At 43.5% G+C, this 26,377-nt stretch overlaps 1 protein-coding gene across 1 annotated transcript; it reads left to right on the plus strand.

The window, feature by feature from the left end:
• Positions 1-3,397: 3,397 nt before the first annotated feature.
• vcpkmt (valosin containing protein lysine (K) methyltransferase) lies at positions 3,398-25,760 on the plus strand. The gene is made up of 5 exons (XM_070879250.1): positions 3,398-3,775; positions 13,864-13,974; positions 17,169-17,241; positions 23,642-23,761; positions 25,061-25,760. Exons 1-5 carry the CDS (start codon positions 3,531-3,533, stop codon positions 25,166-25,168), a joined length of 657 nt encoding a protein of 218 aa, XP_070735351.1. The 5' UTR covers positions 3,398-3,530; the 3' UTR covers positions 25,169-25,760.
• Positions 25,761-26,377: the final 617 nt, after the last annotated feature.

Here is a 26,377-nt window from a genome sequence, read left to right on the forward strand (position 1 = left end):
ATCGGCCACAAGGTCATTCTTCGCAAACTGCTATCTGCCGAATCCCTAGATCTGAGCAAGGCCATCACTATAGCCCAAGCCTTAATATCCATGCAATAACACGAAACAGATATCTTCACAAAATCGAAGCTCACCGGAAAGTACTGTGCATAAAATAATGTTTTCAGCCGGCAGAACTGTACAGGGCAGGGCCCACACGACCGCAGAGGCCAGACCTAGGCCTAGAATGACTCAGAGTCCACGGTGGAGTGTGAATGCGTATCCATTAGCACCATGTTGGCGCTGTGGGGGCAGTCATAGAGCTCATCAATGCCGATTCAAGCTCTATATGTGCAAGGGCTGTGGAACAATGGGGCACCTCCAGCAAATGTGCAAATGACTTCTGACTCACCACATGGCAGAGTCAGGAGAGGACGACGATCCAGCGAGGATCACGCTGAATGAGCAGGATGAAGAGGAAGTATATGGGATACACACCTTCACCACCAAAAGTCCTCCGATAATGTTAAAAGTTAAACTCAATGGCACTCCAGTCTCCGTGGAATTGAACACTGGGTGAGTCAATCAGTAATGAGCCAGAAGGCATTCGAGAGGCTGTGGGGCGACAGAGCACAATGACACAAGCTGATCCCGATTCAGGCAAAGCTGCGCACCTACACCAAGGAACTGATACCAATTATTGGTAGTGCGGACATAAGAGTATCCCATGAGGGAGTGGTGCACAATTTACCTCTGTGGATTGTTTCAGGTGATGGGCCAACGCTGCTTGGCAGGAGGTGGATGGGGAAGACTCGATGGAACTGGGAAGACCTCTGCGTACCTTCTCTGGCGAACGACGTCTCCCTTACTCAAAGGCTGAGCAAAGCCCCACCTTCAGCTGGACCAGGCATCGAAGGGCAGATCCATTTGCAGATCCCCGAGGCACAGGCCGCTCATCACGACCACGAGAAGGTGAAGATCAACCGAGCAGTGGTACAGGCGCAGTACCCACCACCCAAAGCCGACGACCTCTTCGCGACAATGGAAGAGGCTCCAGGTTGACTAAGCAGAGTGGGACTCCGGCCAAAACAATCTGAATGCATCTTCCCGATGCCAGGGGCAAAATCCCTCGGGAGGAAGAGCGAGGCAGTCGGCATCACGGACACGGATAAGAGTACGTCCAGACCACGGGACGAAAGAGCGTCCAGACCACGGGACGATAATGCATCCAGACCACGGGACGAAAGTGCATCCAGACCATGGGACAAGAGAGTGTCCAGACCACGGGATGTCGCTGCAACGAAACAGAGGCATGTGTTGCCCAGCAAGGAAGATGACTGGGTTTGGAGCAAAGGTAAAGGGGCGGCCGCTGAGAAGGCCAGAAACCCACTACGTTCCAATAAAGTGTTTGCACTGTGTAACCCATGTGAACATTCTTTCCCGGCCAATGATGTACTATCATATGGAGTCGGGGGTACCTTACAACAAGCCAAAGTAGCAGGCGAACACCAACCGGTCGTATATGTATCTGACAAAGTACTTGTAGTAAGTGATGCATTACCACACAGGGTCGGGCGTGTTGTGCAGCAAGCCAAAGTAGCGGGCAAGCCCCAACTGGTTGTACATGTATCCAATAAGTTAATCAAGGCAGTAGCCTGGGTTCATGGGACAAAAGAGACATAGCAAAGAGTGTCCCAACACTTGCTTGAGTCAGACAAGCTGCCCATCCCACAGTTTTGGGAGAGCAGAGGCACCATTATTGGTGCTTTGTTTCGAGAATGTCTAATACTGTAACATGATCTGCCACGGGCCAGGCACTGAGAACGGCGCTAATGCCCTCAGTTGGCTACCGTTGCCCACCACCTGGGTGGAAACAGCGCAGCCTGCAGACCCACTCATTGTTGTGGAAGTGCTAGAAAGCGAGGGGTCAACCGTAACGGCCCCTCAGTTTAGGAGCTGGACCAGCCAGGATCCCACGTTACTGCCTGCCAACGGCGCACCGCTAGTTGGGATGTTGCAGCTTATTCATCGCAAAGACGAAAGGCTCATCCCATTAGATTGCCCCCTATGGGGCAACCCTGCAAAGTTGCAAAGAAAGGCAGGGAGGCCACACACAGTCGATGGTTCGGGGGCCAGGATCCAGGATCCACGGGGACTACGCAGCCTCCCGCCACTACTGAAAGTCTCAAGGCCATATCGGCCATCCTGGGCTTGCCAGACCTTGGGGTCAGCGACAATAGTCCGGAGCGGGCAGCCCAAATCATAAAGTCAAGCACCACACACGTCATGGTTGACTCCCTACAGACCCGGCCATCCCAGGTGCTATGCAGTCACCAGACAGAATCACTCAGAACCGAGCCTTCCGTGTGCTATCAGCAGAGAATGCACCATGATCGCACGGCTCCTCCACGCGACATCAGAATAAATCATGTGGACCATGTTCAGGGCGCCTGATAGGCTGCTAGCACAGTATTAGCCAAGGAGGGGAATGAGTGTTTGTGCTGAAAATGGAGTGTTTGTTGTGGAAACCATGTACTGGGCAAACGCAGAAAGCATTTGGACCAGACCAAACTGCAAACTACAGATACCCAGGAACCACTCTGAAAGGACCTGGCCCCCAGCGACCCACGAACACAATCGACCTCGCCGTCAACCACGAGGCTGAACTTACCATGCCCGACAGTCCGGTCAGACCAGCCGCGCGACCGTGCAGCAATGATCTGATCAACTCACCCAACCAACTCAGGCGATCGACCCGGGAACACAGAGCGCCAGATCGCCTCAACTTGCAAATAACTTGTACATAAGACTTGGCGGGGGGGGGGGGGTGGGTGGCGGTGGTGCTTTGTATGTATGTAAACCTCACCAATATGTAAGACTTACCAATAGGGGGCACACCAGTGGGAGACAGACCTAAGGGGCAAGCAGGTATAAAAGATGATCCACCATGCTGCTTCCCCACTCTGGAGTCTGAATAAAGGGACCAAGGTCACAACAGTTTGAGATTACAGTCTTGTGGATTTATTCTGAACATAACACATTCGATCCAGGGTGTCCCTGGAGGTGGAGCGGTATGCTTGCGGCCTTCCGCGAGAGGTGGGCACTGGAGGAACTGGAGTGCATCATCACTCCCGGCCACCACATTTTAATTTGATCCATTTACTGTTAAAAGTTTAATTTGTTCATCTGTCGATTCCAGTGCCATTTTAATCAAGGGGCACTTGATTATTGTTTCAACAAAATAGTTGTCGCGGAGTCTCCATGGTTACCAGTCGGGTCAGACGCACGCAGCGATCTGCCCCGCCTGGTGACGCAAGAAAACAAACTCCTCCCTCCGGACGGAACTAGCCAATGGGCGGTGCGCTCGCTGAGGAGTGACGATCAGTTTCAATTTAAACGGGAACGGCCGCGCGGTCCTAGTGTCCGCCCGACAGAAAAATTTCGCTCTCTTCACAAAAGAGCACCGACAACCGGCACTATCGGAGTAGTTCTCAATCCCTCCTCGGCCTTAGTCCGGCCCGGCGGGGGGCGGAGTTTCCCGGTGTCTGGTGATGGCGGCCGCCGACTCTGGCTATTTCCTGCGGGCGGTGGAGCGGCGCGGCGGCTCGGAGCTGCGGATTAAGCAGTGCAGCGCCGGCGATGTGGGCTGTGTGGTGTGGGACGCGGCGCTGGTGTTGGCCAAGTACCTGGAAACCAGCGGCTTCTATCGGGACGGCCTCCACGCCTTTACCGCCAGGAACGTGGTGGAGCTGGGCGCGGGGACCGGAGTGGTAGGGCTGATGGCCTCTGTTCTGGGGTAAAGTTAATCTCTGTACTGGCTTTACTCATCGGGGAGAAGGCACTAGAGACGATGCCTGTTGTGGGGGGAACACACAAATAGCTGTGGTTCCATGTTACTAAAAATATCGGAGGGAATTAGAGCTTTGTTGCTGCTTTTTAGCATCGTGCAAACATCCCTTTAAGATGCTTGTAACCTGGTGACAGATTGTTCAGCACTGGAACAGGCCATTCGGCACAACTGGTTTATGCTCCACAGGAGCCTTCTCCAACCCTATTTCATCTAACCCTATCAGCATATCCATCTATTGCTTTGTCCTTTGTTTATCTAGCTTCAAATGCATCTATGCTATTTCCCTCAACTGTGTTTTAGTGTGTTCCACTCTCTGGGTAAAGAAGAACGGGCGGGTAAGTGGAGCTGAGTTCACGGCCAGATCAGCCATGATCTTGTTGAATGGCGGAGCAGGCTCGAGGGGCGAGATGGCCTACTCCTGTTCCTAATTCTTATGTTCTTATGTAAGTTCTTCCTGGGTTAGTGACTATCCTCTACCCTAGCAAACCCTTTCATAATCTTATAGATTGCTATCGGGTCACCCCCTCAAACCTTTCTAGAGAAAGGAGCCCCAGCCTGTTAAGTGACACTGGAGATGGCCCCCTTGTGACTTTTCTGGATGTGCTTGCTATATCTGGGCAAGTCCTTGTAAATTGGTACTCACTAACCATTCCAAGTTGTACTCATCCTCCCAAGAACCTGTGGATATGGGTGGGTGGCTGATACTTTATTTGAAGAAACGAGGGGTAAGTAACCAGAGGTAAGTAACTTGTACTGTACTGGTTGCATTTTCCAGACATCATTTTAAACCAAATACTGAATGTTACAACCCTCATGCCCCCCATCAATGTATGTGTGATATATCCTTACGACATCACTAAAGCACACACACTCAAGATGGCTTCACTCCTTTTTATTGTATTTACAGCAGCAGTTGCATTATCACAGTAGTCCACTAGATGGAGGAGTAGTCCATTAGACGGAGCTATATATTACACTTCTCCCTCCTTAATGAAGAAGTAATTATAACAAAATAATCATCATACGCAACTTGCATGGTTATACACAACAAAAGATATGGACTTATTTTGCCATATTTACAAATCAAACTTAACCACTTGTCTTCTCTTTCGAATAGGATACCTTCGCTCTCGAACAGAACCTTCCAAACATAGTGTGGAACTTAGACTCATTCTAGGCTGATTCTGAGGAGAGTTTTCCTCCAAGGGATGCCCTTGATCTACAACTCTCAACAACTTCCGACTGTTTGTCTGCCTGACTCGGACTCAGACTTAAATTCTGACTTTCTCTTGGACTTGTTTCTAGTACATCTGATGTAGGATTTGCTACTGGTACTTTACTTGTATCAAAACTATCTGATGACTTAGAAATAATCATATCATTCCAACTTTCAACTCCTTCCACATCTGTAGGTAAAATATGATCAATGTGAACCAACCAAACCTTTCCATAATCAAACATCTTGACCAAATATATGCGAAGACCACATATCTTCACTACACTTCCTGGTAACTACTTTAACCATTTATGGTGATGGATCTTCACTCTAGCCTTCTGATTCAATTTAACACTTCACTCTCTTACTCTACCTCTATCACGATTCTCTTTCTGTTTAATTGTTTCTCTTCTACTGACTGCCAAGTTCGGCCTTAACAACAAGAATCTGGTTTGGCTGTTGTTTGAGAAACAACTGTGCTGGTGTTCTCCCAGTAGTTGTATGAGTAGTATTATGATAAGTAATTAGAAAATTTGCTCGTTTGTGGTCCAACGACAACTGCCGTTTCTTTGGATTTGGATCCAACATTTGCTTGATGAGGGCACGTTTTACATTTTGTACTGTGCGCTCTGCTGCACCATTTGAAGCAGGGTGGTACGGTGGAACTTTAGTATGTTTCATACTGTTTTTGCTCATGAACTGTGCAAATTCCTCTGAACAAAATTGTGGCCCATTATCAGACACAATTACTTCTGGGAGGCCATATGAAGAAAATAATCTTCGCAAATTATTTAGTGTTTTACTTATTATTTTCTGCATTGGAAACACCTCTACCCACTTCGAATGGCTATCAATCACAATGAACAATTGTTGTCCTTCTAGCTCAGCAAAATCTACATGTAACCTTTGCCACATCTTGGGAGGTCATTTCCATGGCTTTAATGGTACTGATGGTGGTTTCTTGCTTACCGATTGACATGTTGTACACCGACTAACGATGTACTCTATGTCTTTATCTAGACCTGGCCACCATAAGTGGTCAAGCACATTCCTAGGTGCTGGTCATGAAGATCTCCTAATAGTTTGGATCTGAACTTATTTGGGATAACTACTCTTGCACCCCACATGATACAATTGTTATCCACTGATAATTCATTCCTACGAACGAAGTATGAATGAATATCTTCCTCTGATATTTGGTTTGGCCAGCCATTTGCTATGTAATCATACATCTTTGACATAACTGGGTCAGGCTTGGTTGCTCTACCAACCTCTTCAGCTGTGACTGGCAGTTCATCAATGTATGGAAAATAGAACACTTCAAGCTTAGAGATAATGTCCTCAGTTTCTAGTCTTTTGAGTTCTTGCTCAAACTTTCTCGAGTGCGGGACGTGGCTTGCAGTAAACGGGTCTAGCGTCCTTCTGCACTCTGACACTCGCCTTGAAATCTTGGATCGAACTACCTATTTCGCAGAACACCTTTGGATATTGTTTGATGACATCATCCTTCGATGCAAATCTCGTTTCAACATGAAAAATCTCATTCCAATCCAACTTCCGTGCTCCCAACCAATTTCTACTTATTCATCATAATCATCATCATAGGCAGTCACTTGAAATCGAGGAAGACTTAATTCCACTCTGAAAGTGAGTTCTCAGGTGACAATAGTCCAATACGGGAATTACAGTCTCTGTCACAGGTGGGACAGACAGTGGTTGAAGGAAAGGGTGGGGAGTCTGGTTTTCCGCACGCTCCTCCTACTGTCTGCATTTGGTTTCTGCATGCTCTTGCCGATGAGACTCGAGGTGCTCAGCGCCCTCCTGGATGCTGTTCCTCCACTTAGGGCAGTCTTGGGCTAGGGATTCCCAGGTGCCGGTGGGGATGTTGCACTTTATCAAGGAGGCTTTGAGGGTGTCCTTGAAACTTTTCCTCTGCCCACCTGGGGCTCGCTTGCCATGTAGGGGTTCCGAGTAGAGCGCTTGCTTTGGGAGTCTCGTGTCGGGCATGCAGATGGTGTGGTCCGTCCAACGGAGCTGGTCGAGTATGGTCAGTGCTTCGATGCTGGGGATGTTGGCCTGATTGAGGAAACTGACGTTTATTCGTCTATCCTCCCAGTGGATTTGCAGGATCTTGTGGAGGCAATGCTGGTGATACTTCTGGCAAGCTCTGAAACTGATCCTTGTATTACCACAGGGATTTGCTCTCCTGAGTAGCCTTGCAGCTCTATCCTCGACTTTTCCAGTGGAAAACCTCTCAACTTGTTGAAATGTAGCGATTCCTGTACTACGCTCACTGATGCACGTGTTGATTTCCATGGGTATCGTGGTTCCTGCAACGTCTACTTGAATGACGACATTTCACGAATTGTTGTTCGATACCGTTGTGTTCCTGATGACGTATATCTCCAGAACCTCTTCGTCCTGTTGTTTCTTTTCAATGCTATGTAGTCTCTGGTGATTTCTACTTATAGCATTGAAAGTTGGTTTACTCTTCAGTCGGCATGCCTTTGCAAGATGCCCAGTTTTCTTGCAGAAGAAACAGCTTTGAGCAATGTGATGTCCCAGGCATCGATAGCACAACTTCAATTTACTGTTATCATGGTCATTTGCTGAGGCCTTGGGGCACAACTGCCTTTTACTTTTAACCTGCAGGCTCTTCACCTCGGTTGTCTGATGACTGGAAATGGCGCAAAATTCTTGGGAGTATTGGTCGGCCATATCCATCGATGTAGCTGTCTGACAAGCTAATTCAAAAATCAAGTTAGGGGTTTCAACAACTTTCTTCTGTCTGCTTCATTTTTCATCCCACAAACAAAGCGGTCATGCAATACACCGTCCTGAAAGTTTCTGAAATGACAGTGAATGGATAGCCTTTTTTAATGCTACAATACTCTCGTCATTTAACTGTTCTCGTATTCCAAAACGATAACTTTCAGCGATTTTCCTGGTGCTGTTCTCTTTCAGTTGCGTGTCCTTTGGCCTGATGAGAACAAGCACATTTTTCAAGGTTTCATACAGCTTGGGACATGCTTCAGTCAGAAAAACCCGGTTATGATTTTCATCATCGGGGACTTCGACGACACTTAGCAGTGAAAAATATTTCTAGCTGCTCCACATATGCTCTGAAAGTGTCTCGGTCGCGATGCAACTCACTCAAGCGCCCTATTATTCCCATAGGCGTGGCATTCTGGACTCTTCAGTTCAGCCAAGTGTGCTTGTAATTTACTGTGGATTTTTAGCTGTGCTGCAAAACAAAGAACCTCTCAAAATCTCTGTTGGTTGGCAGGAATCATCCACCAACAAAAATTTCAGCCAGGGAATCCGACTATCCTATCCTCAGTCGTCAATATGATATATCCTTACAACATCACTAAAGCACACACACAAAGGTGGCTTCACTCCTTTTTATTGTATTTACAGCAGCAGTTACATTATCACAGTAGTCCACTAGAGGAGCTCTATATTACAGTATGATTCATTCTGCAATCCACTAGGTGAGTTGTAGCTACATGACCAGCTTACCCAATGTCTTAGTCATATATCAACAACAACTTGCATTTATATAACTCATTTTAACATGCGTGCTTCACAGGAGCGTTATCAGACAAAATTTGACATTGAACCATATAAGATGTAGCGAATGGTAGCATAATGGTTGTGTTACTGGACTAGTAATCCAGAGACGTTAGTTCAAATCCCACCATGGCAGCTGTGGAATTTAAATTAAGTTAATTAAATAAATCTGGAATAAACAGCTAGTATCAATAACAGTGACCATTAAAGCTACTGAATTGTTGGAACAACCCGTCTGGTTCAGCAATATCTTTCAGGGGAGGAAATTTGCCATCCTTACCTGATCTGACCTATATGTGACTCCAGATCCACAGCAATGGTTGACTGTTAAATGTCCTTTGAAATGACCTAGCAAGCCACTCAGTTGTAACAAACCGCTACAAGAAACAATAATAAAACTGGACGGATCATCTGGTATCGATCTGGCACCAGCTTTGGACACGACAATGGCACACCCAGCCCAGTTGGCCCAGCAAAGCCCCCCTCACTAACATTTGGGGACTTGTGCCAAAATTGGGAGAGCTGTCCCACAGATTAGTCAAGCAATGCCTAACATAGTCATACTTACAGAATCATACCTTTCAGTCAATGTCCCAGACTCCTCCATCACCATCCCTGGGTATGTCCTGCCCCACTGGAACCCCACAGTGGTATACAATTGGGAGGGAATGGCCCTGGGAGTCCTCAACTTTGATTCCAGACCCCGAAGTCTCATGGCATCAGGTCAAACATGGGCATGGAAATGTCCTGCTGATTACCAACTACCGCCCTCCCTCAGCTAATGAATCAGTACTCCTCCATGTTGAACACCACTTGGAAGAAGCCCTGAGGGTAGCAAGGGCACAGAATGTACTCTGGGTGGGCCGTTCAATGTCTATCGGCAAAAGTGACTCAGTAGCACCACTACTGACCGAGCTAGCCGAGTCCTGCGATACTGGGCCTGCAGCAGGTGGTGAGAGAACCAACATGAGGGAAAAACCTCATCCTCACACTGAAGACCCCCTTCATCATGTTGTTTGGCACTACCGCCATGCTAACTGGGATAGATTCAGAACAGATCTAATAGCTCAAAACTGATCATTCATGAGGCGCTGTAGGCCCTCAGCAGCAAAAGAATTGTATTCTACCACAATCTGTAACCTCATGGCCTGACACATCCCTCACACTGCCATTAACAGCAAGCCAGGCGACCAACCCTGGTTCATTGGGACGACATGCATGCTAAACAATGGAAAGCAGTATTCTGTAGACAGATAAGTGATCCCACAACTAATGGATCAGATCAATTGATCATGGTGGACCATGAAATAACTGACTGGAGGAAGAGCTTCCATGAACATCCCCATCCTCAGTGATGGCAGAGCCCAGTACTACGCAAGTGCAGAAGACAGGGCTGGAGCATTTGCAACCATCTTCAGCCAGAAGTGCCGAGTGGATGATCCAATTCGGCTTCTTCCTGAGGTCCCCATCATCACAGAAGCCAGTCTTCAGTCAGTTCGATTCACTCCATGTGATAGAAACATAGAAAATAGGTGCAGGAGTAGGCCATTCGGCCCTTCGAGCCTGCACCACCATTCAATGAGATCATGGCTGATCATTCCTTCAGTACCCCTTTCCTGCTTTCTCTACATACCCTTTGATCCTTTTAGCCGTAAGGGCCCATATCTAACTCCCTCTTGAATATATCCAATGAACTGGCATCAACAACTCTCTGCAGCAGGGAATTCCACAGGTTAACAACTCTGAGTGAAGAAGTTTCTCCTCATCTCAGTCCTAAATGGTCTCCCCCTTATCCTAAGACTGTGTCCCCTGGTTCTGGACTTCCCCAACATCGGGAACATTCTTCCCGCATCTAACCTGTCCAGTCCCGTCAGAATCTTATGTTTCTATGAGATCTCCCCTCATCCTTCTAAACTCCAGTGAATAAAGGCCCAGTTGATCCAGTCTCTCCTCATATGTCAGTCCAGCCATCCCTGGAATCAGTCTGGTGAACATTTGCTGCACTCCCTGAATAGCAAGAATGTCCTTCCTCAGATTAGGAGACCAAAACTGAACACAATATTCCAGGTGAGGCCTCACCAAGGCTCTGTACAACTGCAGTAAGACTTCCCTGCTCCTATACTCAAATTCCCTAGCTATGAAGGCCAACATACCATTTGCCGCCTTCACCGCCTGCTGTACCTGCATGCCAACTTTTATTGACTGATGAACCATGACATCGAGGTCTCGCTGTACCTCCCTTTTCCTAATCTTCCGCCATTCAGATAATATTCTGCCTTCGTGTTTTTGCCCCCAAAGTGGATAACCTCACATTTATCCACATTATGCTGCATCTGCCATGTATTTGCCCACTCGCCTAACCTGTCCAAGTCACCCTGCAGCCTCTTAGCGTCCTCCTCACAGCTCACACCGCCACCCAGTTTAGTGTCATCTGCAAACTTGGAGATATTACACTCCATTCCATCATCTAAATCATTAATGTATATTGTAAAGAGCTGAGGTCCCAGCACTGAGCCCTGCGGCACTCCACTAGTCACTGCCTGCCATTCTGAAAAGGACCCGTTTATCCTGACTCTCTGCTTCCTGTCTGCCAACCAGTTCCCTATCCACGTCAGTACATTACCCCCAATACCATGTGCTTTGATTTTGCACACCAATCTCTTGTGTGGGACCTTGTCAAAAGCCTTTTGAAAGTCCAAATACACCACATCCAATCAAGAAACGGCTGAGCGCACTGGATACAGCAAAGGCTGTGGGTTCTGACAACATTACGGCTGTCGTGCTGAAGACTTGTGCTCCAGAACTAGTCACGCCTCTAGCCAAGCTGTTCCAGCACCGCTACAACACTGGCATCTACCCGACAATGTGAAAAACTGCCCAGGTATGTTCTGTCCAAAAAACAGTACAAATCCAATCTGATGAAATACGCCCCCACCCCCGATCAGTCTGCTCTCGATCATAGCAAAGTGATGAAAGGTGTTGTCGACAGTGCTATTAAGCAGCACTTGCTCATCAATAACCTGCTCACCGATGCTCAGTTTGGGTTCCGCCAGGACCATTCTGCTTCCGACCTCATTACAGCCTTGGTCCAAACATGGACAAAATAGCTGAATTCCAGAGGTTTGGAATTCTCTGCCCCAGAGGGTTGTGGATGCTGAGTCTTTGAGTATATTCAAGACTGAGATAGATAGATTTTTGGATTCTAGGGGAATCAAGGGATATGGAGATCGGGTGGAAAAGTGGAGTTGAGGTCGATGATCAGCCATGATCTTATTGAATGGCGATGCAGATTCGAGGGGCCGCATTGCCTACTCCTGTTCCTTTTTCTTATGTTCTCTGTGAGGTGAGAGTGACTGCCCTTGACATTCAGGGCATCAAGGAGCCCTAGTAAAATTGAAGTAAATGGGAATCTGGGGAAAGACTCTCCACTTGCTGGAGTCATACCTAGCACAAAGGAAAGTGGTTGTTGGAGGCCAATTATTTCAGCCTCAGGATATCACTGCAGAGTTCCTAAAGGCAGTGTCCTAGCCCCAACCATCTTCAGCTGCTTCATCAATGACCTTCCCTCCATCATAAGGTCAGAAGTGGGGATGTTCGCTGATGATTGTACAGTGTTCAGTTCCATTTGCAACTCCTCAGATAATGAAGCAGTCTGTGCCTGCATACAGCAAGACCTGGACGACATTCTGACTTGGGCTGATAAGCGGCAAGTAACATTCGCATCACGCAAGTACCAGGCAATGACTATCTCCAACAAGAGAGCATCTAACCACTGCCCTTGACATTCAATGGCATTACCATCTCCAAATCTCCCACCATCAACATCCTGAGGGGTCATCATTGACCAGAAACTTAACTGGACCGGGCACATAAATACTGTGGCTACAAGAGCAGGTTAGAGGATAGTATTCTGTGGCGAGTGTCTCATCTGATTCCCCAAAGCCTTTCCAATCTCTACAAGGCACAAGTCAGATGTGTGATAGAATACTCTCCACTTGCCTGGATGAGTGCAGCTCCAACAACACTCAAGAAGCACGACACCATCCAGGACAAAGCAGCCCGCTTAATTGGCACCCCATTCACCACCTTAAACATTCACTCACTCCACCATCGGCCCACCATGGCTGCAGCGTGTCCCATCTACAAGATGTACTGCAGCAACTCACTAAAGCTTCGTCGACACCACCTGGAAGGACAAGGGCAGCAGGCGCATGGGAACACCATCACCTCCAAGTTTCCCTCCAGGTCATACAGGTTAACGAGCACAGTAGTGATGGGTGAACGATATTTGGTGCGAGTTAGGATATAGGAATTTTGGATTAGCTGAAGTTTATGGGGGGTGGAAGATGCAAAGCTGACCAGGAGAGCATTGGAATAGTTGAGTCTGATGGTAACAATAGCTAGGCTAGGGTTTCAGCTACAGATAAGCTGAGGTGGGGTGGGTACAGGCAATGTTATGGAGGTACAAGTATGTGCTTTTTGTGATGGAGGCTCAAATAGTATACCTTTTTGACAGCTTTTTAGTCAACTGTTCTAACATCAGTTCATTTGGCTGGGTATCATTTTTTATTTGCTTATGCTCCTGTGAAACACCTTGGGACATTTTCCTATGTTAAAGGTGCTATAGAAATGCAAGTAGTTGTTACGTTGCCATAAAATCAGAAAGCCATGTTTGGATGGGCTGGTCAGATCCCATTCCTTGTGTCACCCTCTGATCTAATATTAAGTGTGCTGTTTTCCTTGAAAAATGCAAATTGGTTTGTGCTGTTTGGCTAGATGGGATGATCATTAGACTCTAAAGCAAATAATTTATTTCTGATTTCTGATCATCACTTGGTAGAGTTTTCTGCATTTTGGCCCCACCCACTGACACTCCCAACCTAAATCTTTTCCATTTTGTTACTTCCCTCCCTATCATTAAAAGCCTATTTTTTGACTGCCTGCAACCAACTCTCTTACATTATCTATTGTTTAGTCTATCTTGCTTCTATGTAAAGATGCTATAAAAATGTAATTTTTTAGGATCCTTACAGCCAAGATAATCGAGAGACTTTAATTATCAGTTTGGCTTAATATGGATACAAGTTCCATAGCTGAGGCAGAAATGTGATAACGCACCATGTCACTGAACCCTTGTGTTACAGTTATTTTAAAATTTGTGATTGTGCAAAATCTAATACAAGATCTTTTGAAGTTTTAGTTGTGATTTTAATTCTAAATTAATGTATTTCCTTCTGTTTTCTAGGGCACACGTCACAGTCACAGATCTTGAAGAGCTGCAGGATTTACTTAACATAAATATCAGTGAGAACAAGCGCTTGGTTACTGGTTCTATCCAAGCCAAGGTACTTAAATGGTTTGTACTTGTTTGACTTTCAAATTTCTCAGCGTTTTCAACTATTTGAAATAGTTTTCACATATTCAGAATAAAAGCTTAGGGATTTAGGTCACCTTTACTGAAAGTATTATAATTAAATACAGATTTTTGTGGGGGGAGGGGGTGATTAACCATTTATCATCCTTTACATATCAAAGGATTAATCTCACTTGTGAAGGGTGAATAATGAGTGGGAAGAGGGGAGACCATCTCAGGTTTTTTAATATATTTGAAGTTATGAGTTGAGACTTTATTGCCATAACTTTCTGTGCAGATACAGAAATGCTTCCCCTAGATCATCCATTAATTCCTTTTTCTCTTTTTGTCAGTGCAGTAATATCTTTAGATGAGCAATTAATCTATCCCTTAGTACCAAGCTGTAATATCTTCCTACTAATACCATATGCCAATGATGGCTTTGGTTTCCAGAAGAGGAATTTTTAAGGTGGTTCTTCAAGCCTTATCAGCTAATCAAGGTGAGGAGAGTGCGCTGCCCTTGTACCACAGTGAAACTTGAACCCAAATATTATTGTGAGTTTTGTCTTTCTCCAGTGTTTACTTTTCTTTCATTCTTGGTGTTCCTCTGAAAATAAACATAGTTTCCATTATGTGGATGCTAAAGATTGAATAAATCAAGATATGTTTTATTGAATGCAATACTTGAGCAATCTGTGAACAAAAGCAAGTTTTGAAGCTTAAAGGTGTTCAATATTGTTAACCACTGTGTCAAAAGCTACTTGCCCTAATGTTTGGTGTGTCTGTGTATGTATGGTTCATGAAACACAGTTTGGATTTATTGGTCATAGATGTAGGTAAGGCAGTCAGATCAATACACCCATCACCACCTTGTTAATGCCTTTGGGTTAGAGTTCTGTGGTATAGAGAATAAATGTGGACTAGGAAAGATAAGTAATATATCTAGGTGCAGTCTTTTGGTTAAGTTCATTTCCACAGAGTGAGCTCTCATATTTGATCAGGGAATCAGAATGTTTTTTAAAGTATTTTTGAGAAATGGGAGGAAGGGAGAATTAACTTGAATTTATGCAGCATCTTATGCTATCGGCATGTCCCAAAGTGCATCACAACCAACATTATTTTTGAAGAGCAGTTACTGTTATGTAGGCAAATGTGGCAACCAATTTGCGTACATGAATATCCCACAAATAGCAAATTAAACAAATGTGGTTTTGGTGGGTGGTGATTGAGGGTGATCAGGAAAAAGGGAGAACACCTTGCACTTTGAATAGTCCATGGAATATTTTACATCTATCTGAAACAACTGGGGTGGGGCTTAATTTAATGTTTCATTTGAAAAGCTGGCACTGCCAACAATGTATCCCTCCTTCAATATTGCACTGAAGTGTAGATCATGTAATCAAATCCTAGAATGGGGCTTGTAGCCACAACGTTGTGGCTGAGGTGAGCGCCACCAACTGATCCAAGCTGATACCTAATGTGTTAAATTGTGCTTTGATTCTAATGAACAGTCAAAAACTGAATGCAGAAAAGGATTTAGTATCAACATGTCTTTCAAGGATCTTGAGTTTATTTTGTTTGCGTCAATGACCTTTGCTAATCGAATGGTATGTAGATGATTGCAGTCAAAAGAATGAGCAAGATGAGCCAAAGTAGAGGAGCTTAGTGTCTAAGGTGAATTTTTTTTAGATGGAAGACCTATGCTAATAAAAGCTACCTTGTTCACTGTCTGTTGTATACATAATTGGAATTCCTTCACTGCAAACGAGCCAAAGGTAGGCAGAGGAAACGTTACAAGGACCCCATCAAAGCCTTCCTGATAAAGTGCAATATCCCCACTGACACCTGGGAGTCCCTGGCCAAAGACCGCCCTAAGTGGAGGAACTGCATCCGGGAGGGCGCTGAGCACCTCGAGTCTCATCGGCGAGAGCATACAGAAATCAAGTGCAGACAGCGGAAAGAGCATGCGGCAAACCAGTCCCACCCACCCTTTCCCTCAAAGACTATCTGCCCCACTTGTGACAGGGACTGTGGCTCTCTTATTGGACTGTTCAGCCACCTAAGGACTCATTCTTAGAGTGGAAGCAAGTCTTCCTCTATTCCGAGGGACTGCCTATGATGATGATGATGTTTGAACTTGGGTAAAATAGCCATCATTTTGTAGAGTGCCTAATGGCTTCATCATGTATTTGCAATTATACTGTCACTTTTGTATCAATGTGTATCGTGCTTTGGGGTGTGCAAAGGTGGCAATATAGCTCTGGTATTGGGTGACAAGCCAACCTTGAGTTGAGAAATGAGACTTCCTCTAGTTTGATGTAAAACCAGATTTTAAAGTGTTCATGTATTCTGTTGGACCTCCTGGACACTTTATAAATTCAGTATTAATTATTTTTAATCTTATGAGAGCATGGCATTGATGTCTCTCCTAATGTTATAAAATAGCCGCTGCAGGAGTAGAAATCTGCATGCATGTAGGCAGACTGTACAAATTATAGTCTGCTGTGTAACTTTGGTCTTGCAGACTGTGGTTCACACACTGCAGGTCCTAGTTTAGACAAATGAAAAGTAATCAAAAAGGCAAATTGAATGTTGGCCTTTATTTCAAGGAGGTTGGAATTCTGGTGTGAGGAAGTGATGCTTCAGTTATACAGAGCCTTGGTCAGACCCCAGCTGAAATACTGCATTTATTCAGTTTTGGGCATGGAACCTCAGCAAAGATATATTGGCCTCTGAGGTGGTACAGTGCAGATTCACCAGAATGATGCACTGGCTTAGAGCATTAAATTATGAGGACAGGTTACATAAAATTGGTTTGTATTCCCTTTAGGTTAGCTACAGAGAAATTATTTCCTTTGTTGGAGCAATCCAGAACAAGCGGGTATAATAACATTAGAGCCATGCTATTTTGGAGTGAAATCAAGAAGCACTTTTGCACACAAAGGATTGTGAACATCTGGAACTCGTTCCCCAAAAGGCTGTGAATGCTGGGTCAATTGAAATTGGCAAGACTGTGCTAGGTAGATTTTTGTTCGTTAAGGGTATCGAGATATGAAATAAAGGTGGACAAATGTAGTTGAGGTACAGATGCTCTATAATATTCAATGAGCCCATTGAAAAGGCTCGAAGGGCCTTTTTTTCTATGATCGTGCCGTTTAACTGCAGCCTTAATGTTTCTGTACTGTGGTGTTTTTCAGGGGTGAAACTGTGAAGGACCTTCCACATGACCCAGACTACATCCTTATGGCAGATTGTATTTACTATGAGCAGGTATGTACTCCTGGGTTTTTAACTAAAAGGGTGGCTTCCTGAAATAATCTATACTTTGTAAGGGAATTGTTCCTTTAAAATTTAATACGCAAAATAAAAATATTTTCACAAAAATCAAGTTGTACTGATTGTGTTTTCTCCTCATCAGGTATAAAGACCAGACGATAGATATGAATCCTGGTCGTGCAGTAAATTTAATAATTGTTCTTTATACAGTATAAATATAACCTTCAATTTTGGGGCATGTGTCAAATTTAAAAACATAATTCTTCGTGTCATGCAGTAATCAAAATTAAATTTTGCATTGATGTAACATTGAATTGAGTGTGTACGGCTAAATGCAGTAGGTATGTGCATTTAAAGTATAGAAGAATTAAAGATGTTTACATCATAGGAGGAGGCCATTTAGCCCACCGTAATCTGTGCTGGCTCTCCATTAAAGCAACTAAAAACTAAACCTACTGTCCTGCTCTCTCCCCACAGTCCTGTATCTTCCTCTACTTTATTTCTAAAATTCCACCTTTAAATTATGTCTGCACATATTTACAGTGTTTAACTATATCTTACCATGTTTAGTTAAGATGAGGGATATAAATTATTTTTTAAGCTAATCTTTAAATTTAATGTTTAAGAATGTCTTCATAGAATTAGTAAGAGTGTACAGAATGCTCGCTTGTAAATAGATTTTGACGGTTCAGATGCTGTATTTTAAATAAAAACAGAAAATGATGGAAACATTCAGGGGGTCAGGCAGCATCTGTGAGAAAGGAAGGTATGGTTAACCTTTTGTCAGAACCTTATCTTCCATTCTTCACAAATGCAGCCTGATCTAATGAGTGTTTCCAGCATTTTCTGTTATTTCAGATTTCCAGTATCTGCAGTATTTTATTTTATGCTGTATCTTAACCCTGAGACTGAGGGCAATCTCAACAGAATGACTGATTCCTTGAGTTGGCTGGTATTTGCAAAATTTCAGTTTACACACTTCTCAAACAAGCACCAATATTACAGCAGTAAAAGTACTCATTTCAGGAATAGTATTATAGGGTCCAAGTTTCCTCGGGAGTTGCTCCTTTTTTTTTTGCAACAACTTGATTTTTCTGGACTATCTTTTTAGTTGCAATTCTGGCCATTTAATTTGTGCCAGTGTAAGTGAGTTAGTTAGGTTTTTTTTTTAGTTCAGTTTTTTTTTTCAAAAGGGGGCGTTCCCAGCCACTTGTAGGCATTTGGCCAGCAAAAAGTTGCTCGAAACTAACTTAGGCCAGCATATGTTGCCACTTCTGTCCGCACAGAAAAACCTTACCTAGAGTTAAGGAATCGGCGCAAGTAACCACATTTAAAGCACCACCAAGCACCAAACAAAGCACAAAAAGCAATAAGCAATTAATTAACAAATACAATAGAAGGAACCCTGCACCTAAAGCTCCAAGACCAAAGTAATAAGCAATCAATAAATAAAAAATAAAAAATAAAATAGAAGGAAACATAGAAACATAGAAAATAGGTGCAGGAGTAGGCCATTCGGCCCTTCGAGCCTGCACCACCATTCAATATGATTATGGCTGATCATACAACTTCAGTACCCCATTACTGATTTCTCTCCATACCCCTTGATCCCTTTAGCCGTAAGGGCCACATCTAACTCCCTTTTGAATATATCTAACAAACTGGTCTCAACAACTTTCTGTGGTAGAGAATTCCACAGGTTCACAATTCTGAGTGAAGAAGTTTCTCCTCATTTCGGTCCTAAATGGCTCACCCCTTATCCTTAGACTGTGACCCTTGGTTCTGGACTTCCCCAACATCGGGAACATTCTTCTTGCATCTAACCTGTCCAATCCCGTCAGAATTTTATGTTTCAATGAGATCCCCTCTCATTCTTCTAAATTCCAGTGAATATAAGCCAAGTCGATCCAGTCTTTCTTCATATGTCAGTCCTGCCATCCCGGGAATCAGTCTGGTGAACCTTCGCTGCACTCCCTCAATAGCAAGAATGTCCTTCCTCAGATTAGGAGATCAACACTACACAATATTCAAGGTGTGGCCTCACCAAGGCCCTGTACAACTGCAGTAAGACCTCCCTGCTCCTATACTCAAATCCTCTCGCTATGAAGGCCAACATGCCATTTGTCTTCTTCACCATCTGCTGTACCTGCATACCAACCTTCAATGACTGATGAACCATGACACCCAGGTCTTGTTGCACCTCCCCTTTTCCTAGTCTGTCACCATTCAGATAATATTCTGCCTTCCTGTTTTTGCCACCAAAGTGGATAACCTCATATTTATCCACATTATACTGCATCTGCCATGCATTTGCCCACTCACTTAACCTGTCCAAGTCACCCTGCAGCCTCTGAGCATCCTCCTCACAGCTCACACTGCCACCCAGCTTAGTGTCATCTGCAAACTTGGAGATATTACATTCAATTCCTTCGTCTAAATCATTAATGTATATTGTAAATAGCTGGAGTCCCAGCACTGAACCTTGCGGTACCCCACTAGTCACTGCCTGCCATTCTGAAAAGGACCCGTTTATTCCTACTCTTTGCTTCCTGTCTGCCAACCAATTCTCTATCCACGTCCATACATTACCCCCAATACCATGTACTTAAATTTTGCACACTAATCTCTCGTGTGTGGGACCTTGTCAAAAGCCTTTTGAAAGTCCAAATACACCACATCCACTGGTTCTCCCTTGTCCACTCTACTAGTTACATCCTCACAAAATTCTGGAAGATTTGTCAAGCATTATTTCCCTTTCATAAATCCATGCTGACTTGGACCGATCCTGTCACTGCTTTCCAAATGCACTGCTATTACATCTTTAATAATTGATTCCAACATTTTCCCCACTACCGATGTCAGGCTAACCGGCCTAAAATTCAGTTTTCTCTCTCTCTCCTCTTTTTAAAAAGTGGGGTTACATTAGCTACCCTCTAATCCATAGGAACTGATCCAGAGTCTATAGAATGTTGACCATGACCACCAATGCATCCACTATTTCAAGGGCCACTTCCTTAGTCTGCATCCCAGAGTACTTATCAAGCCCTGGGGATCTATCGGCCTTCAATCCCATCAAGTTCCCAAACACAATTTCCTGACTAATAAGGATTTCCTTTAGTTCCTCCTTCTCGCTAGACCCTCGGTCCCCTAGTATTTCAGGAAGGTTATTTCTGTCTTCCTTAGTGAAGACCGAACCAAAGTATTAGTTTAGTTGGTCTGCCATTTCTTTGTTCCCCATTTATAAATTCACCTGGTTCTGACTGCAAGGGACCTACATTTGTCTTCACATATCTATAGAAGCTTTTGCAGTCAGTTTTTATGTTCCCTGCAAGCGTATTCTCATACTCTATTTTCCCCCTCCTAATTAAACCCTTTGTCCTCCTCTGCTGAATTCTAAATTTCTCCCAGTCCTCAGGTTTGCTGCTTTTTCTGGCCAATTTATATGCCTCTTCCTTGGATTTAACCCTATCCTTAATTTCCCTTGTTAGCCACGGCTGTGCCGCCTTTCCCGTTTTATTTGTATGCCAGACAGGGATGTACAATTGTTGAAGTTCATCCATGTGATCTTTAAATGTCTGCCATTGCTTATCCACCGTCAACCCTTTAAGTATCATTTGCCAGTCTATTCTATCCATTTCACATCTCATACCATCGAAGTTATCTTTCTTTAAGTTCAGGACCCTAGTCTCTGAATTAATTGTCACTCTCCATCTTAATAAAGAATTCTACCATATTATGGTCACTCTTCCCCAAGGGGCCTCGCACAACAAGATTGCTAATTAATCCTCTCTCATTATACAACACCCAGTCTAGGATGGCCAGCTCTCTAGTTGGTTCCTCGACATATTGGTCTAGAAAACCATCCCTTATACACTCCAGGAAATCCTCCTCCACCGTATTGCTACCAGTTTGGTTAGCCCAATCTATATGTAGATTAACATATAACTGCTGTACCCTTATTGCACGCATCCCTAATTTCCTGTTTGATGCCATCCCCAACCTCACTACTACTGTTTGGTGGTCTGTACACAACTCCCGCTAGTATTTTCTGTCCTTTGGTGTTCCGCAGCTCTACCTATACAGATTCCACATCATCCAGGCTAATGTCCTTCCTTACTATTGCGTTAATCTCCTCTTTAACCAGCAATGCTACCCCACCTCCTTTTCTTTTCTGTCTATCCTTCTTGAATATTGAATACCCCTGGATGTTGAGTTCCCAGCCTTGGTCACCCTGGAGCCATGTCTCCCTAATCCCAATTACATCATGTCCGTTAACCAGTATCTGCGCAGTTAATTCATCCACCTTATTACTAATGCTCCTCGCTTTGAGACACAGAGCCTTCAGGCTTGTTTTTTTGACACTTTGTCCTTTTAGAGTTATGTTGTACTGTAGCCCTTTTTGATTTTTGCCTTTGATTTTTCTGCCCTTCACTTTTCCTTATCTCCTTTTTACCTTTTGCTTCTGCCCCCATTTTACTACCCTCTGTCTCCCTGCATAGATTCCCATCCCTCCTGCCATATTAGTTTAAATCCTCCCCAACAGCACTAGCAAACACTCCCCCTGGGACATCGATTCCAGTCCTGCCCAGGTGCAGACCGTCCGGTTTGTACTGGTCCCACCTCCCCCAGAACTGGTTCCAATGTCCCAGGAATTTGAATCCCTCCCTCTTGCACCATTCCTCAAGCCATGTATTCATCTTAACTATCCTGCTATTTCTACTCTGAATAGCACGTGGCATTGGGAGCAATCCTGAGATTACTACCTTTTTGAGGTCCTACTTTTTAATTTAACTCCTAGCTCCCTAAATTCAGCTTGTAGGACCTCATCCCATTTTTTACTTATATTGTTGGTACCTATATGCACTACGACAGCTGGCTGTTTACCCTCCCCCTCCAGAATGTCCTGCACCTATAGCACCAAAATCAATCAGTAAATAACAAATAAAAAATAGAAGTCCTACCTTAGGGAACGCAGCGGGCCACCGATGAGGGAGCCCATTTGGCAGGGCTAGGGACGGCGTGCTTTGGGCCCCTCCCACACAGCCTGCAGCACGTGTTTGCTGAAACGTCCTGCCAGGAGCTACTGCACATGCGTGCAGACTCTAGCACGCATGTGCAGAGGTCCCGGCACTGTTTTCAGCGCCGGGACCTGACTCCGCCCCCAATCCATTGGGCCACGCTGCGCCACGACCGAAGAGAGGCTGGGGAGTGGCCAGAATACCGATTTTTCTTTTTTCGGTGTGCATGGAGACGGACAAAAACGGCGCATCTCGGGTGAGGGAGCCAGAAAAACAGGTTCGGGAAACTCTAGCCCATTAAACCTACACAATAACATTTTAAACACTAATTTTGCCTCTCTTTTTGTTTCTCTGTTCTTTCCCATTCTGCCAGTTATAATTTTGTTACTTTAATTTTCATTTTTTATATTATCCAACTTAATTTCTTAAAAAAAATATTGCAAATGGAAAGCGGAGATTGATGTGGCCAATGATCAATACATGAAACTTATCAAAACGGGTAGAACTCACAAATGAGTATATTAATATGCTGAGATAAGTACATTTATTTGTGGCATTAAGAGATTACAGTGCAGGTGCAGCGTCGCGAATCCGGAACCCTCGGGACCGAGGCCATTCAAGATTCCGGGCTTTTCTGGACTTTTGATTGTCTTTTTGACGTCATGAATCCGGAAAACCTGAGCCCAGGTTCGAGTAGAGAGAGAGAGAGAGAGAGAGAGAGAGTTTGGGCCGGTCGGCCCTGTCGCAGAGGAGGTGCTCTGGCCGGCTGGCGGTAAGGGCAGCAGCGGCAAACGGTTCGAGGACCGAGGTCGGGCAGTGGCGGGGCCCCAGGGTCGGCGGGTCCGGATTCTGGAATATTTTACGCATTCCGGACGACCCTGCCACTGTCTGGTCCGGATTCCGGAACTTCGGATTTTCGACTCTGCACTTGTACCTCAGTACTTATTACTGTATGGAACAGAGCCAACAATTATTGTTACGGTGACTACTAATCATCAGTGCTCATTGCCATTATTTTACAAAATGGCATTAGCACATGAATAAAGTTTAGAAGAAGAACTCAAACAAGGTAATGATTTAAGCTGTTATGTTTGCCACTGACATTTTAAAGTAAAATAGCCATTTTAATTTCAACATCAAATTAGCCTTTGTGTTTTCATTTGCATTCTCTAGTTTGAAAATCTTTTGTGCTTTTGAAGTTTTCAGTTTTGTATGTGTTTAAATTGCTACTTTTTATTGTAAGAAACCCTAAACTGTACAATATACATTGCCTTACAGTGGCTGTTGAGATTCTCCTACTTTTTATAAAAGTGGGTTTGAATAAGATGTTGTCCAAATTCTGAGTGTATTGTTTAAACAATATATTGGTCTTGCAGTCTTTAGAGCCCCTGCTGAGGACTATGATGGAGCTTGCAGGAAACAAAACCTGCATCATATGTTGCTATGAAGAGAGGACAATGGGAAACAACCCTAAAATAGAAAATCGTTTTTTTGAGGTATGTTTTATATTAAAACAATACCACAATTATTGGATTGGATTGTGATAAATGTAGCTCCATGGCTAATGTTATCGGTTGAGATTTTGACAAACTAAAACTAGTTGCACACAAATTTAGTTTTTAAAAAAAAACATCCTATGTTTTCATAAAGTAGTATATTCAAAGGTGTTTTCCTAATCTCCAATCTACATTTGTTATAACCAAGATTTTGTAAGATGAAATGCCAGTTATTGGAAGTCGATTACGCATCTAATTAACTGTTGCACAACAAAATGAGCTTGCCTCAAACCTCTGAGGAATTTGTCAGCAACAAATGACCGTAATGTCAGAGTACAGTTAAATGTATGTTACTAACAATGTGATGCAGCTCAGATTCAAACGCAGTATGAACATCTTCAAAATGATCCCAGTGGTTCAAGCTCAGAACCAGACCAGGACCTTAGGCTGCAGTTGGAATATTGTGTACAGTTTTACATGGCCAGTATAGAGAGAATATAAAAGCAATGGAAAAGGGGCAATGTAGATTCACTAGAACCTTATCCGGTATAAGAGATTGTAGGTATGAAGGCAGACTTCAGAAGTTGGTGCTTTTTCCACTTTTGCCGAGAAGGTTAAGGAGTGACTTGATAGAGGTCTTCAAGATTATGAAGAGTTAAGATAAGGTAAGCAGTGATTATTCCATTGGTCACCTAGACAAGAGAAAGAGGGTACAACTTTAAGATAATCGCCAAAATAATTAGAGAGTCTGGAAAGAAATCTTAGCGTGTAGAATTCTCTGCCACAAGCTGTTGTTGAAATGGAGTCTGTAAATTTATTTTAAGAGGATTAGATAGTTGCCTGAAAAATAAATATTAGAGGGTAAAGGGAATGAGCAAGTGATTTGGGATTCAATTAGATGGCTAGTAGAGAAAAATTATGGGCCAAATGGTCTGCTTCTGTGGTGCAGGCTTCTGAGATCACTTGTAAAATGTAGAAAACAGCAGTAGTTTTATTTTATTTGTATAGATGATTGGATGCCTTTTCTTCTTGTAATTTGTTAGCTTTCCTTAGTCGTAGGATCTAATATCAGTTTAATTTTGATCAATTTTAAAAGGAAATCCATCTTTTCACTAATTGAGAGCCTGCTTGGTGACCTGTTCCCAAGTTGCTGCTAGCATTACTGTGCTGTCTGAGTATTATAATGTGCAGAGGACTAGGCCGTCATAATGTCTTTATGGTAAAACAATAATTTTAAACTCTCGTGTTGATTGCAATTTTTTGCGATGCTAACTTCCAACATCCTTTGTTTTATATCAGCTTTTGCAGACTGATTTTGAAATCGATGAAATTCCATTGGACAGGCAAGATGAGGAATACAAAAGTGAAGACATTCATATTTTACACATAAAAAGAAAAAGACATTAAGAAATTTTTACCTTGAAATAAAAATTGTCACTGTTTGTTCTTCTTCTGAGACATGAGCCAAAAAAAGGGTTGAATCCTGATGTGAGAAGAGACAATTAAAGTTTTTATTATATATCATATATCTACTACACAAGCAAATGTAAAAACAGGCTTTTTTAGCCCATGGAGAGTGATATTCAGCTGTGTGGATCTCACAAATGCAATTCTGTTCTTTATAGAATGTTATTGCATTGTTTTCAATTGTCATCAATGATCTCTTTTCTAGTATTCATTCTTGTCAGTAATGCAAGCTGCATGGTTTATGTTACAGATTTCTTTTTTTTTGTTTTTGCTTTGAACGTGTAGTTAATGTGTAACTATATATAAATATCAGATGCTGTAGGAGGGAGATGTTCAGTCTCTGGTTTCTGCTTGTGGTTCATGAACAGCTTGAGCTTTGCTGTCCTGGTTTGTGACATTGAGACAACATTGTTTGATGATGGGTATATCGTCTGCTGAGTCCAAACGTGAATGTAATGCAATGTTCAGTCTGACCACTGGTGCCTTCCTAGACCATTGTTCTTTGTTATTCAAAAAAGAAAATCGCATTAAAACGTGTTGGTTGGTTTTGAACAGCGCTTGAGTGGTTTTATTGATCACGTTTGCAAACCACTGAATTAACCTTTTGAAATTTTAATGTTCACAATATATTTAGCTCAGCATTGGAAATTACCTGAAAATGTGATTAATTTCTATAATTTTGAAATTGTTTAATAATTACACAATTTATGTTGCACTTTAACCTACTTGAGCTATAAGCCTTTTATTTGCAGAGACTAGTTATTTGCTGCAAGTATTTAAATTTACCAAAGCCATAGGTTATTTTGTTATGCAATCTTAGTCATTTCTTTTGAGTTTTGTTAAAAAAAACAATATCTGGTATGTATTGTACTATTTTCTGCTGCACAGCATCAATTGACATATTCATATGCGAGGAAGGTCGGACGTTTGAAAAGGGAGTTCATTTTCCATGGCTGACTCTTGGGTTAAATATGTTTAGTTGAACACAGTAATTTTAACGACCATAATTAATTATCAGATGTGTACATGTCAGAAATAACCGTACTCCATTAGTTACTGATCATTTCCGAGATGGTGCATACTAATATTTATGGGATAGTAACTGTCCTTGGGAAGGAAAGGAAAGTGCACGACCTCGGGCAGTTTTAA

The sequence above is a fragment of the Pristiophorus japonicus genome, chromosome 4 (assembly GCF_044704955.1).
Source record: "Pristiophorus japonicus isolate sPriJap1 chromosome 4, sPriJap1.hap1, whole genome shotgun sequence".
NCBI lineage: Eukaryota > Metazoa > Chordata > Chondrichthyes > Pristiophoridae > Pristiophorus > Pristiophorus japonicus.